The sequence below is a fragment of the Crocuta crocuta genome, unplaced genomic scaffold (genome assembly GCF_008692635.1).
Source record: "Crocuta crocuta isolate KB4526 unplaced genomic scaffold, BGI_CrCroc_1.0 scaffold884, whole genome shotgun sequence".
Classification (NCBI taxonomy): Eukaryota; Metazoa; Chordata; class Mammalia; order Carnivora; family Hyaenidae; genus Crocuta; species Crocuta crocuta.
In genome coordinates this window covers 1,671,169-1,684,058 of record NW_027529549.1, presented here as the reverse complement: position 1 = coordinate 1,684,058, position 12,890 = coordinate 1,671,169, and the positions used below count along the sequence as shown (strand labels likewise).

Sequence of the window (12,890 nt, the reverse complement as noted above, 5' to 3'; positions counted from 1 at the left end):
CTTCCTCTGTGTTATGATTAACCTGCTTTGCATGCTTTCTTGCACTTAAAATAATGTTATTACACTTATTTGTTTTCATGGTGAGGGTCCTCCTCCTAGACATGATAAATCCTTGAGGGCAGAATCAGCGTCTTTTTTTTTTTTTTTTTTAACTCGGTAGTTCCGTACTGAGTTTCTGGCACAAAACAGAGCCCAATATATGTGCAACTGGATTGAAATTTATGAGGGAAGGACTATTATCCACTTCTTCTTTCCAGCTGTTCATGGACAAGCTGGCTGATCATCATGTCTTTTCATTTTTGAGTTTGAAGCCTAATGCCAAGGGAAGATCAAGAAAAAGTGGTTTGCATCTTGATGCCAGATTTTAAAAGTCTTTTCTCACTCTAAGGAAAGAGTGGAACAGGTAACATTGCCACTGAGGCCGGAAAGCAAAATCCTTCCACAAGTGTAACTGAGTTTGTTTACATGTTCTGGAGCCTAAATGTTTGAAAATAAGTGATGGCAGATCAATAAGGTGTCAAATTCTACAGGCATCGAGCCACAGAAGCAATACTCCAAAAATGGCTCATTGCTTCTCCTTCTCATCCACCAACTTCACAGCTTGGGGATATATTTAAAAAATCTGATCTTGTTTTAAACCATTTAAGTCTTTTCCAGTGTCTAAGTAGCAGCCAGTTCTCCTTATATTATTCATGACTGCTGCTGTCAGTGTGACTGGATTTTTCCACGACTTAACCGAGTGTAGTATCATTTCCACTTTGCTACTGCCTGATGGTACTGAGAAATGTAAGCTATAAAAACTGCATTCACCAAGAAATATTAATGGAGAAGGGTGGCTGTATCTTTTTACAATGCTTAAAAGCTTAAGCCGTAATAAAAAGTTGGCTTTTCTTCCCTGAAATAATCAAAAGAAGAACTTGAAGGAAATGAAAGCAAAATACAACAGGATTGCAAAATTAGGGCAGAGTTAAAGAAAAATACTTTGAGCGCCAAAAGAAATCTAAAATAAATAAAAAATAATAATACATTTGTGAAACTGCTCTTTGACCCAGACTATTGCTACTCAGTTATGTAACTGGAGACTCCTTGAAGTCTCCGCACAATACACTCACTGGGGAAAAAGCAGGATAAACATCTTTTTCTTGATACTCATCTGGATTCGACCAGCTAGCTGGGCTAGATAAAGAAGAAAGTAGATTCCTGGTGGTTTAGACAGAAAGCGCCAGAGCAAAACCTTGTGAGTTGTCCGAGTGATGAGACTAAGGACACAGAGGGACATAGAGGAACCTAGTTCTCGACAACACTGGCCTATGCCTGAACAGGAAGGGGACAATATCAAGCCCTAATTTTTTTAAGTTCATTTATTTATTTGAGAGAGGCAGAGACAGTGTGAGTGGGGAAGGAACAGAGAGAGAGAGAGAGAGAGAGAGAGAGAGAGAATCTTAAGCAGCTTCATGCTGCCAGCACAGAGCCTGATGCGAGGCTTGAACTCAAAAAACCATGAGATCGTGACCTGAGCCGAAATCAAGTGTTGGATGCTTACCTGACTGAGCCATCCAGACGCCCTCGTGCCCTATCGATAACCACAGGACAAGGTGAGGCTATGTGGTTCAAGGTTATTAATCAATAACATCTCCACACCCAGTAAACTGTTGTAAACCTCGCATTTGAAACCACTTATTGTACATGTTTGAGAATTTCAGATCTGAAAGGAGTAAGGTGAAATCTCTCTCTTGGTGTTACAGATTTCAGCAGGGCCAGTCCAATGTATCTGGTTAATGGTAGAAAAGACAGTTCAGGCAGACTTGCCTCGTTATTGTATTTGTAGAAGTCAAGTTCTAGTAAATACATAAGAATCATTATATTTTGGGAATCTGCCTTTGAATCACATAGTCTTATGATACAAATCTTCAAAATATCTAGAAAGAAAACAATTCACTTTCTACCGGTATTAAGTATTTCTTTTATTCTGTCTCTTGGCTCAAGAATAAAGCCTTTTTCCACCTAATCCATCTAGTGCAGATATTCTGAACATTTTTGTGGTCACTGATTCTCTTGAGACCCACTAACTCTCCCCACACAGATTTGCTGTGCACATGCATGCACGCATACACTTGCACACATGCTCCGTGCACACTCAAGGCCATTCATATAATTTCATGGGGCTCAGGGATCACATACTTTTATCTGTGGATACCAGGTTAGGAATTCCTGCTGCGTTGGTTTTGTGTTGTTCTGGCTTTAGAATTAAGAAGGGTGAGTGTGCCTCTGGTTCATCCTGCTCCTTTGCTGAGAACACTCAAGGTGTGTCTGGTGTACCAGGTTTCACTTTAGATGACAAGCATACCAGTTTGCTGCACTTTGCCTTTTCCTGTCTCTTTTGAATGTCTAGAACTCCTCTATATTTCCTTTCATCTCTACCCAAACGATCTGTGTTGGTAAGTCATTAAACATCCTGCATAAATTATAATAACGGTGTAACCAAGGCACAAGGGTCTATATCTGCTCCTGAGCAAATGTCTTACCATAAGAGTTTTAAAAGACATTGAAGACCATGGCAAGGTTACCTGGCAAAAATAATTCTCTTTGGAGTTTTTCTCTGGCCTGCTGTGAAAAGCATCTTTTCTTCAGCCAGTCAGCTTCAAATTCACTGTAATGCTCATTTGGCCATGTGATATAAACCTTATAACACAGAAAGCAGATATCACCTATATGTATATTATGCTTCTATGTACTTTCATTCCTTATTGCTCTATTTTTTAATGTTAATTTAAGATAAGCAGGGGATCCAACTAGCCCTTGCTTTTTATTTTATTTTATTTTTTATTTTTATTTATGTACTCACACACATAGAATAGACTTTTGGAAGACAAGAGAACTGGAAGCTGAGGGGATACATCGGAGGTCTGAGGCCCCTTAAATATCACAGAAGAAGTAAAATCTGGCTAGATCTGAAGTTCTTATTCTGTATTTCCTAAATCTGTTGTTTCCAAACTTTCTGTGATGACTTAAAGTCAGCTCTTACTGAATTTAATATTCCTTCCAAGAGTATCAGAACTAGGAAATGATGATGATGAGGCAGATCATCATCATAATAATATTAATACTTAGTAATATGATTAATACTTAATAATATGATTAATACTTAATAATATGACATATTAATTAATGTCATAATAATACAGGACAACAGCACTCTGAGTGCATCCTGTATAACGAACACTACAGGCATAACTCCTCTAGTCCTCATACAACCCTGGAAAGAAGGTACTACTCTTATTCACATTTTCCAAGTGAGGAATATCAGAGTAAATATTTCTAAGGTCACACAGCTAGCAAGCAGTGAACCCTGGGAGTAAAGTCCTTCAGTTCAGATGAAGACAAGAGAGGGAAGACCCATGACCTCGCGGTCATACTAGCTTTTCTGAGAACTATCCTAGTCAGTTTGGAAGAGAGAAACACAGGCTGGTGGCCACATCTACTCTGTGGTTTTGAGAGGTTTATTTTCCGGAGTTATAGAACAAACTTTGCATATCAACTCAGTCATTTGATTAAATATACAGTAGTCAATACAAGTTTTTCAGAGCTCACTGCATGTCAGACACCATGTTAAGCATTTTAACCCCTATTACCTCACTGAATCCTCACATCATCTCTACAAACAAGTCCCGTTAGTATCCCTGTTTTACAGATGAGTAAACAGAGTCCCAGAAGCATTCTTGTTATTATAGAAATAGTTTGATTGTGTCTTCAGGGTTGTCACTTACTGAAGGAATAATGAGCAATGCTGTAAGTTTTATTAAAAATAATAGTAGTAATAAACCACTAACAACAGTAACAGAAGCTTCCATTTACTGAGCATGCCTACTTTGCACCAAGCACAACACACACATGGCCATGTTTGATCAAATGAAAAATAATTCATTACTTAACTTATTGGAGACTAGCCCCTTCACTGAACTTGGGAGATAAAGGAGAGATAATTTAGTGATAATTACCTTTTTTCTGTCAAATGTTAAGCCTTTAATACCAATGTTCACATCAAGAGCTTCGATGAGAAGTTTCCGTGCTTTTGCAGAATCCAGGTAGCACTCGGGGCACTGGCAATTGTCTCTCAGCCAGACAGCAGGGTAGAGAGACTCTGCCCCATCATGCCAGAAGATGTGCATCAAGTGAGCCCCCTCCACCACATCTGCCTTTTGGATGGCACAGTGCATATTTCTGGTCCTTGCAGGTAAATCCGGTCAGCTACCTGCTAGGACAAATCTGTGTTAAAAGGAATCTCAGGCGGATCAAGTCCGAACTTGACTTCTAAGAGTGTGAACAATTCAAGTGGACTCTGGCTCCTGCTGCTCAGTCAGCTACCAGAGTCTTTGGTTTGACTGATTAACGCGGGGACTTTGTTCTGCTGAGAGTATTTCACATGCTGTAAACAGAAACACAGTGACTAAAAGTAAATAAATGTGCCGAATCAGGATCCAGATGAAAAGAATTCCTTGTTTCTTCCAGAAATTTTAGATAATAAGTTCAGAACCAATGACACAGGCACTTTGATAATTATGTTTGCATAAAAGCTCTGAAAAATTTTTTAAAGGACAAAAATGCTGCACAAATTGAAAGTGTAACTAATCATACCTGTGCTATTTTAATTGACATCCAGTTGCACGTGCCTTTCGGAAAAAAATGTTTTTATGACACTAAATGAGTAAACTTGATCTACTGAGGGAAATATTAATGCAATTTATTGATTTTAACAGAGACTGTAATCTGGTACATTGTGCCATTTCTATCCTATTATTTACTATTTTACTTATACAATTCATTTTCTAAGTGTAGTATAATAGCTCCCAGTTTCTGCAGGCTCCCCACTCTCATCTTGCTTGATTTGTTCTCTGGGATTTTCTGTTTTAATACGGGTATTTTGGTTCATTTAATCTAAACCTTTGCTGAGTATTTTTATAAAACTTCACTTTACTTAGGAATACATGACCTCTTTTTAGTAAGAAACACACCAAATTTGAGGACACGAAGAATATATAAGTGAAAGGACAGGCATGAGGTATTATAGACTAAGTACCTCAGCATTGATTATGATTGCATTAATGACTACATATTTGGCCTTCAGAAATTGTGTCAGTGTTCTGAATCTCACTTTTTTCACACATTATTTTCCAGGACTCTAAACTTACTTAGAAGAAATAGAACTTACATGGACAATGTAGAATTTATATGGAAGAAGTAGATATAATGATTAGCCCATCATGAACAGAAGGTGACATGTGATGATAGAAGACTTCATTGTCTTGCACGAAAGGGAGGCTCACACACATACACAAACACACACAGAGTGACTGTATAACAATTCCCTTTTATGTACCAGGCGCTGCAATAGGCACTGGAGGGTTCAACGACAAGCAGAATAAAATATCAAATACAGAAAATAGTCCTCTTTATTCATTCTTATATACAAAGTTAAACTTATTTTTCAAATAATAGTGCACATCTTCTTTTTAAAAGCTTTTGTTTATTTGTGTATGTATGTATGTATGTATGTGTGTATGTATGTATGTATCTATCTATCTATCTATCTATCATCTATCTATCTATCTATTGTGTGTGTAAGAGAGAGAGAGACCATGAGCAGGAGAGAAGGGCAGAGAGAGAGAGACAGAGAGACAGAGAGAGAATCTTAAGCAGGCTCCATGCTCAACACGAGCCCGACACAGTGAGATCGTGACCTGAGCCAAAACCAAGAGTCGGATGCTTAACTGACTGAGCCACCCCAGATGCTCCAGAGGCATCTTCTTTGTGTCTGACATGCTGTACCAAAAGTTCAAAGATCACCATGAAGTTCCAGAGTGGAAGAAAAAGTGAGATCATTATGAAAGTAAACAAGAAAATAAGGTTAGGTCCAAATGTCACCAAGAGTTGTCTGAGAGGTTATAGGACACCTCTTTAGAGAAAATGTCTATTTGAGGAAGTCTTACAGGATGTGATCAATGCTTCTAAATGCATACTAATTCCTTGTTCCTATAGACACCCATATGGAGACGTGGCTGTGTTTACCAGACATGTGGTAATACCAAGCCTTCTTCTCGTTACAAGGCTATGTTCTTTTCAGTGGGTGGCAATCAGATGAGAGATAGAGAAGGTTCTGGTTTCATAGCAAATAAATATAAACATGGATGATGGAATGTCCACAGGCAAAACAGAAGCAGGAAAAAAGACATGCATGTATCCTAGTTTGTTTACCTTGTTGTTTATTCTTTTTGGTACTTAACCTGATCTATTTATAAACTGGTGGATTATTCACATGCTAAAATTACTTGCCAAAAATCAAAGGCAAAATATACCTTAAAATATCAACACATACACACAATAAACATATGTAGTTTTCAAGCTCATCCTCTTTATACTGAGAACATAACCACCTTTTAAAATAGATTTTTCATATTGATCTTTGCCTGATTTTTCAAAATAGTATAGGATGTATTTATCCTACTATAATAGTTCTTCAGTTATGATGGTCCATAATCAGGTGTCTCCTTCATCCCCTCTCTTCTCTAAATCTACTAAACTTTTCAGCCTGCTCTTTATATGTGATCTCTAGATTCTGTACTTTTCAGGGTTCATGGTCACTTTCCAGTTTACAAATGTCTTTCAAAATGTGGGCTTCGTATTATACAATATAGAACAGATGTGATATTTCTAGTATGAAAAGAAGAAAAATTAATACCTTAATGAAGGAAGAAGGTGGTTTATTTTTCATTTCTTTCTTTCATTTTTATTTTTTTTGCCTTGAGAGATTGGAAAAATAGTGGTAATTGTTTATGGCATCTTACAAAAGAATAACTAGTTTGGTTGTACAATAAGAATATTGGTTTTAATTATATTGATAGTAATATTACAATATTAGTAATAGTTTACATTTACCAAATGCCTTTTTCATGCCACTCATATTTGAAGTGCTTCACATACAATGACTCATTGAGTCTTCATTACAACCCAATGAAAAATATACTGCAATTACCTGACTAAGCCACTGAAAAAAGAGGTTAGGGGATATCAGCATACAGATGATAGTAGAACCCATCGTAAGTTCTCCAAGGGAGTAATACAATTAAGAAAAAAATAAATTATTTCCATTTATCTTTATCATCAGCATTCCATGTATGTTGATATGTACACTAGCCCCAACTCATTTCCCAAAATGTATTCATTAATGAGTTTGAAAATGTTGTGGTTCAAAGAATTTTCACAAAACTAGAACTTAATACATCGATTCTTAATAGATACATTTGAAGGGCACATTTTCCACCATAATAAACATCGTCTCTGTGCTTAAAGATGGCACTATGCCCGTATCCCACACTTATAGACATCTGTACCAACAAACACTAATTACATTCCAACCTGCCAATTGAAGCTTTCCACCTGTCTCTTTTTTCTCTCCTTCTTCTACCTAACACATTTGAACTGGACAGGGAAACGCACTTCCAGATATAGGGGAACCTGACTCTTTCCCCCTGCCGGCTTGGCCAAAGGATATTCTGAGGAGGGTTATTTCAAGAGAGGAGGCTTCATCAGGACCAGGTGCTGATGGGAGTTGCCCGAGGCACATGGGAGAGTGTGGTAGAACTGGAAAAACTTGGGTGTTGCTGCAGTTAAATTGTTTGGGTATCTGTGAATGAACTTGTCGGGTCATTTCTACTCTTCACTATCCCTTTCACAGTTTATGACACATGTGAATGGTAATCTAAACAAAAGCAGAGAGAAATGGGAAAATGGTTTCTCTCTTTAACTTATCTTGGTTTATTTCAGGCTCTATTGAGGCAAATGCAATGAACATTCAAAAAGAAAGAAAAATCAAGGATCATAAGTATTTAAAGGCAAATTCTGTCTGAAAACTTATAGATTTGTACATGAATATGATTTGTTGAAATCTGTTCCTCCATTTAGCCTACTTGACCTATTAGACTGACCCCTTTTGAAGCATCATGGACATGTAGTTATTTGATAAACCATCGTGTTTCTCTGAAGGAAAAGAAAAGGAAAAAATAGATATTCCTAGCCATATAGATATAGATATACTCTGCTAAATTCATAAATCTATACTGAAGTCATGAATATACTTTCTGCTAAATTAAGGAACACCTATAAAACAAAAATGTTTATTTGTTTTTAGGACTTAGTTATTATTGGGCTTCTCCTTACTCACAATTAAAATTTGGTTTATGAAATATCAGATTGGTTTTGGTTGGAAGGAGTAGACTTGCTTGTCCTGAAAAGCAGATCTTGGATCAGGGGGATTCCAGTCTGAAAGAATAGATTTCTTTTAATTTAATCCAATCACTGGGTGTGTGTGTGTGTGTGTGTGTGTGTTCCTTTATAACAGACTCACCATATTTTTCCCCTTCAGAGTATTAGAAGTTTATTTGGGACTCCTGTTTGGCACAACTAAACCATCTGTTTTAGAGATTATTCTACTTCAGTGATGGGTGTGGTTTTTATCTTTTTAAAAATTTTATAAATTCAAGTTTTGTAGGCTCATTTTCTCCAGCACTGTTTGGAAACTTGAGAAAGTAGCTCCGAAAGTTACTTTATGCATTGATCTTGGAAATAAAGAACCTAGAACTAGAACTCTCAGAGCCTGAAAGAAACAACTTGTGATATCACTGGGCTCAGTGCCTCATCTGAGAAGCAAGGACAATGGAAGCTCAGAGATACTGGGTGTTATTTGTCCAAGCCCACAAAGTTGGCTAGAAGGAGAGGTTGCTCCAAATCTAGGTTTGCCATTTCACTGTGCACATATAAATATTTTCTAGTCCTAATAAAAGAGAGTGCAAAAATTTCTCAAACACTAATTATAGCTAACTTGAATCGTGGGTTTGAGATAGGATTCTTAGGAAGTTGATTTACTCTACACAAAATTTAAATTGATGGAACTTAATACGTCTGAGAAGGCTGATTCATGTATTAGATTACTCACCCCTAAAATAAAACACTATAATGTTTTACTGTTTTTCATAAGAGAAGGAAAGAATAGAGTGGGCTCATGTTATCAATGTCAGCATCTGTTAATTTCCATTTTCTCTTCTTTAGGTAAGTTATCAGACCTGCTATCAGATGGCAGGATTCTCTCCTGTGTTTGACCTTTTGCTTCTAGGTGGTAAGATCAGAAAATAATCAGAATGCAAGAAACATACAAATTGTATGACACAAAGAGTTTGTGTGTGTGTGTGTGTGTGTGCGTGTGTGTGTGTTGTATGCATAAGACTATTTAGTATTTATGTTATGGCCCCTCTGCTGATGGTTTCAATTACCTTAACCTTATTTAATCCTTATTTAATTCATGAAACTATGAATTCAGTGCTATCATTTGTATTTTATAGGTGACCTTGAGCCTGGGCAGGTGAAGTAATTGACTTGAAAGCAGAGGAAGTAGTAACTTGACCATTACTCAGTACTACATCATGGAGAATGTGTGGCTGAATAATTTTCCAGGCAATACTTTTAAGTTACCAAAAATGTCCTATTAAAATCGTAGCCAAATCTCAAGTTTGTTGGTTGTTAGTTGACCTCACCATCCGACATTTCATCATTGCAAGAAGAGGGCAGAAAGTTTTCCAGACATTACACCATAAAGGCTTAGAAAGTATTACTATTCTTTTATATATCAACCTTTAAATCATAAAACTCAACTCATTTCCACTTGGTAAGGTAGAGGTTGACCAGACTGTCAGTGTTGGAGTGTCTGAACTTTAGTATCATTTGAATACATGCCCACTCTACTCATTACACGCCCTACCTAAGGGCCTTCAACTTAGAGGCTGTTGTTTTTTATTTGTTTTTAACTTGATTTAGTAAGTGACTGAGCTATTTAATAATTCATGAATAGACTTCTGTGACTAATGAATTCTATAAAGCCATTAGGAAAAACAGTCCCCATTCTCTTAAGTAGGTTTACCATTCTGCCTGCTATCTTGTTTAAAGTATCAAATTTTGTGCAAACACTTCCTTCCTAAATTATAAAAAGGAAAAAAGTTTTATAAAAAGTTTCACTCTGATAAACATTACCACATTGAGGGGCGCCTGGGTGGCTCAGTCGGTTGAGCGTCCGACTTCAGCTCAGGTCATGATCTCACGGTTCGTAGGTTTGAGTCCCGCGTCAGGCTCTGTGCTGACAGCTAGCTCAGAGCCTGGAGCCCACTTCAGATTCTATATCTCCCTCTCTCTCTCTCTCACCCTCTCCTGCTCATGCTGTCTCTCTCTCTCTCTCTCTCAGAAATAAATAAAAACATTAAAAAAGATTACCACATTCAGATTGAGGCTCCTTTATCAAAGTATTTGTTTGCTGATGTAATGTATTTTATTAGGTCTAGATTTTATGACTGTTAAATCTTTGGATCGGAACATATATTCATTATGAGAAGTTCTATGTTGTATAATAAAATCAATTCGAGATACCTGTCATATCTCCACTTGAACTACATTCAAAAGCAAAAACAATTGAAAGCACACACAAAGTTCAGTTTTAATTGATCAGTATTCTAGAAAAGCATGTTACATTCAGCTTTTTGGACTTCACAAAGGGCCAAGGTATATAGTCCCTTTCTTTGGGCTGGATTGTGGATTATTCAGTGAATATTTCCAAATCCAGCCAGAAACCTCCCTTTCCCACCACCCAGTCTATTTTTTAGACAGTATGCTCTCTGTCCCCTCTGTATGCTTTCTGGATCAGCTTAGGGACTGTAAAGTAACTTGACTACCAGACGAAGCCAAACATAATTGGGAAAGGAAAACTGCCAAGAAGCAATCAGATCCACTGCATTCCAAAATCAAGCCTATTCCAAATGCCTGATGGACCATCCCCATCGCAGCCCACAAGGCTGGGAGACACATGTGCCTGGATTTCCAATTGGATACCACCCCCCCCACCCCCGCCACCATCCACAGACCTGAAGCTCTTCAAATAAGGCAAAGATGAGCTCAGTCATACCTGTTCTCAGATGTGCTTTAGGCGCCAAACCATGCAAAATTCACTGAGGAAAGGAAAGGTCAGCTTTGATCCTCAACGTCCTTTGGGGGGAGGGAGCCTCCTGGTTACCAGCATATCCCAGATTGATCTGCCCGCTGTTTCTCTAGGTCTGACATCTGATGTAATGCTACTACTTGGGAGCCTTTCTTTCTGCTCCTGGCGGCTCCACAGAAGCCCTGCCCCCACACACTGCTGGGGTTTGCAAATGAGCAAGGTTGTCCCAACCCGAAGGTGTAGCAACTCCTGAAGGGAGCTTGGAAACAGAAAGAAAGAGAGAAAGAGAGATGGAAGGGAGGGAGGGAAGGAAAGAGAAGGGGAAGGAGAAGGGGAAAGGAAGGGAAGGAAAGAGATTTTATGGCCTAGAGAAGAAGCAGTTAGAAAGAGAAAATACTGAAACCCCTATTAGTGCCTGAAACCACAAAACCCCCAGACTCAGTGAAAGCATTGTCTTAGTTCAGAGTCTTTCCTGATAGAAGGAAGGGCAGTTCTCACCTGTCTGGTCTCCTGACCCTGAGTCAGCAGCAGCAATGAAGCAAGTGAAGGAGACTCCTGTCTCATCTGTTCACAGTGACAGCTCTTTTGCTGTAAAAGTCACTTGAAGAAAAGACATTGAGACACACATTTAACAGGGAGGAGCTGCCAGCTCCCACCTCAGCAGAGTTGATGTGGTATCTACTTGCCCATAGAATAGTCCATTTGAGCCTCTTTGGAGGGAGCTTGACTATTTCAGGGGCTGGGAGGAAGGCTGGGATGGGTCCCCTTAAGCCCGATGCCCTCCTTCCTCTTCAGCTTTGGCTGAAATGAACAGTAGCTGCCAGAGACCATGGGGCTTTTCTGAATGCACCTGGTTGCCCAGTGACTTGACTTACAATTACACAGGCCTGAGGGCAACAAAAGGGAAAGGCCGGGGTGAGCAGTGTGCCAGGGACCCAAAGCCTGGCTGCCAGGCATTCAGATGGAGAGTGCCCAGTGCAGGGGGAGGGCTGGTGGACGAGTCTCAAGTCCTAGTTCCTAATGGGGAAAAGACCCCATTAGAAGAGAGTCTATAGATGACAACTGAAATCCGAGGGAGAGACACTTGAGCCCTCCGCCTTCCTCCCACAAAAGCACCCTGCCCGAAAGACACTGAAGCAGCCTCAGCCTGTAACATGTAGTTTCTTGCCTGAAGGACTCTCACAGCTGTGAGACAAGCAGGCATGAACAAAAGAGCTAACCCTGGAGAGAGGAAATGCAGCCCGACTCTCCCATGGCCTCTGCTGTGGTTTCTTGCCCAGGACAACTGTCCCTTCCAGAACTGCAGCGTCCCCTTCCTCAATGATGCCCTGTCAGCGACTTAAAATTTCAACGATGTCCCTTCATTTGTCATCCGTCCTCCATCTTTGTCTCCCTTTCCCTCATGTCCCCAGGTCAAATTACTGACACCCAGCGTCCAGTGAAAATAACAGCAGGGTTTTTTTTCCCAAGTGTGGGAGGAGGGTATGTGCACATGGCGTATCCTCATAAATGCTGCCTGCATTTTAAACCCGCAGTAACTGAGATTGTGTGTATGCCAGAAGCAATCAGTTCCTTATATTTTAAATGTTCAGATGACATCATAGAAATACATTCAACTAATTTTTATTTCACATTTTGTGAAATAAACCATAACTATCACTGGAGTCAATTAGGTAAATTACGTTCCAGGTTTGAGAAAGTTGTTGAAAAAAATGCGTTGCATGTACATGGCTTCTTATGGAAGAGTGAAACAAAACGAAACAACAAAAACAAACCTATCAATAGTTCGTTTGGTTTTGTTTTTTAAGTTTGTTTTATTTATTTTGAGAGAGACAAAGACAGCATGAGCAGGAGAGGG

The 12,890-nt window shown here is 38.9% G+C and overlaps 1 protein-coding gene across 4 annotated transcripts in view; it reads right to left on the bottom strand.

Annotated features, from left to right (window-relative positions):
• Positions 1 to 12,388, bottom strand: part of BBOX1 (gamma-butyrobetaine hydroxylase 1) — a 61,509-nt gene extending 49,121 nt beyond the window's left edge. Inside the window, exons 1-4 of one of the 4 annotated variants that reach the window (XM_077761429.1) lie at positions 12,253 to 12,388; positions 11,531 to 11,632; positions 3,999 to 4,252; positions 2,568 to 2,682 (exon numbers count right to left, since the gene is read on the bottom strand). In XM_077761429.1, the coding sequence (XP_077617555.1) occupies positions 2,568 to 2,682; positions 3,999 to 4,217 (334 nt within the window). In that variant the 5' untranslated portion in view covers positions 4,218 to 4,252; positions 11,531 to 11,632; positions 12,253 to 12,388. Of the gene's footprint in view, positions 1 to 2,567; positions 2,683 to 3,998; positions 4,267 to 10,999; positions 11,485 to 11,530; positions 11,808 to 12,252 lie in introns of those variants that run through there. The other 3 variants (XM_077761430.1, XM_077761431.1, XM_077761428.1) reach the window with 3 other exon arrangements.
• Positions 12,389 to 12,890: the final 502 nt, after the last annotated feature.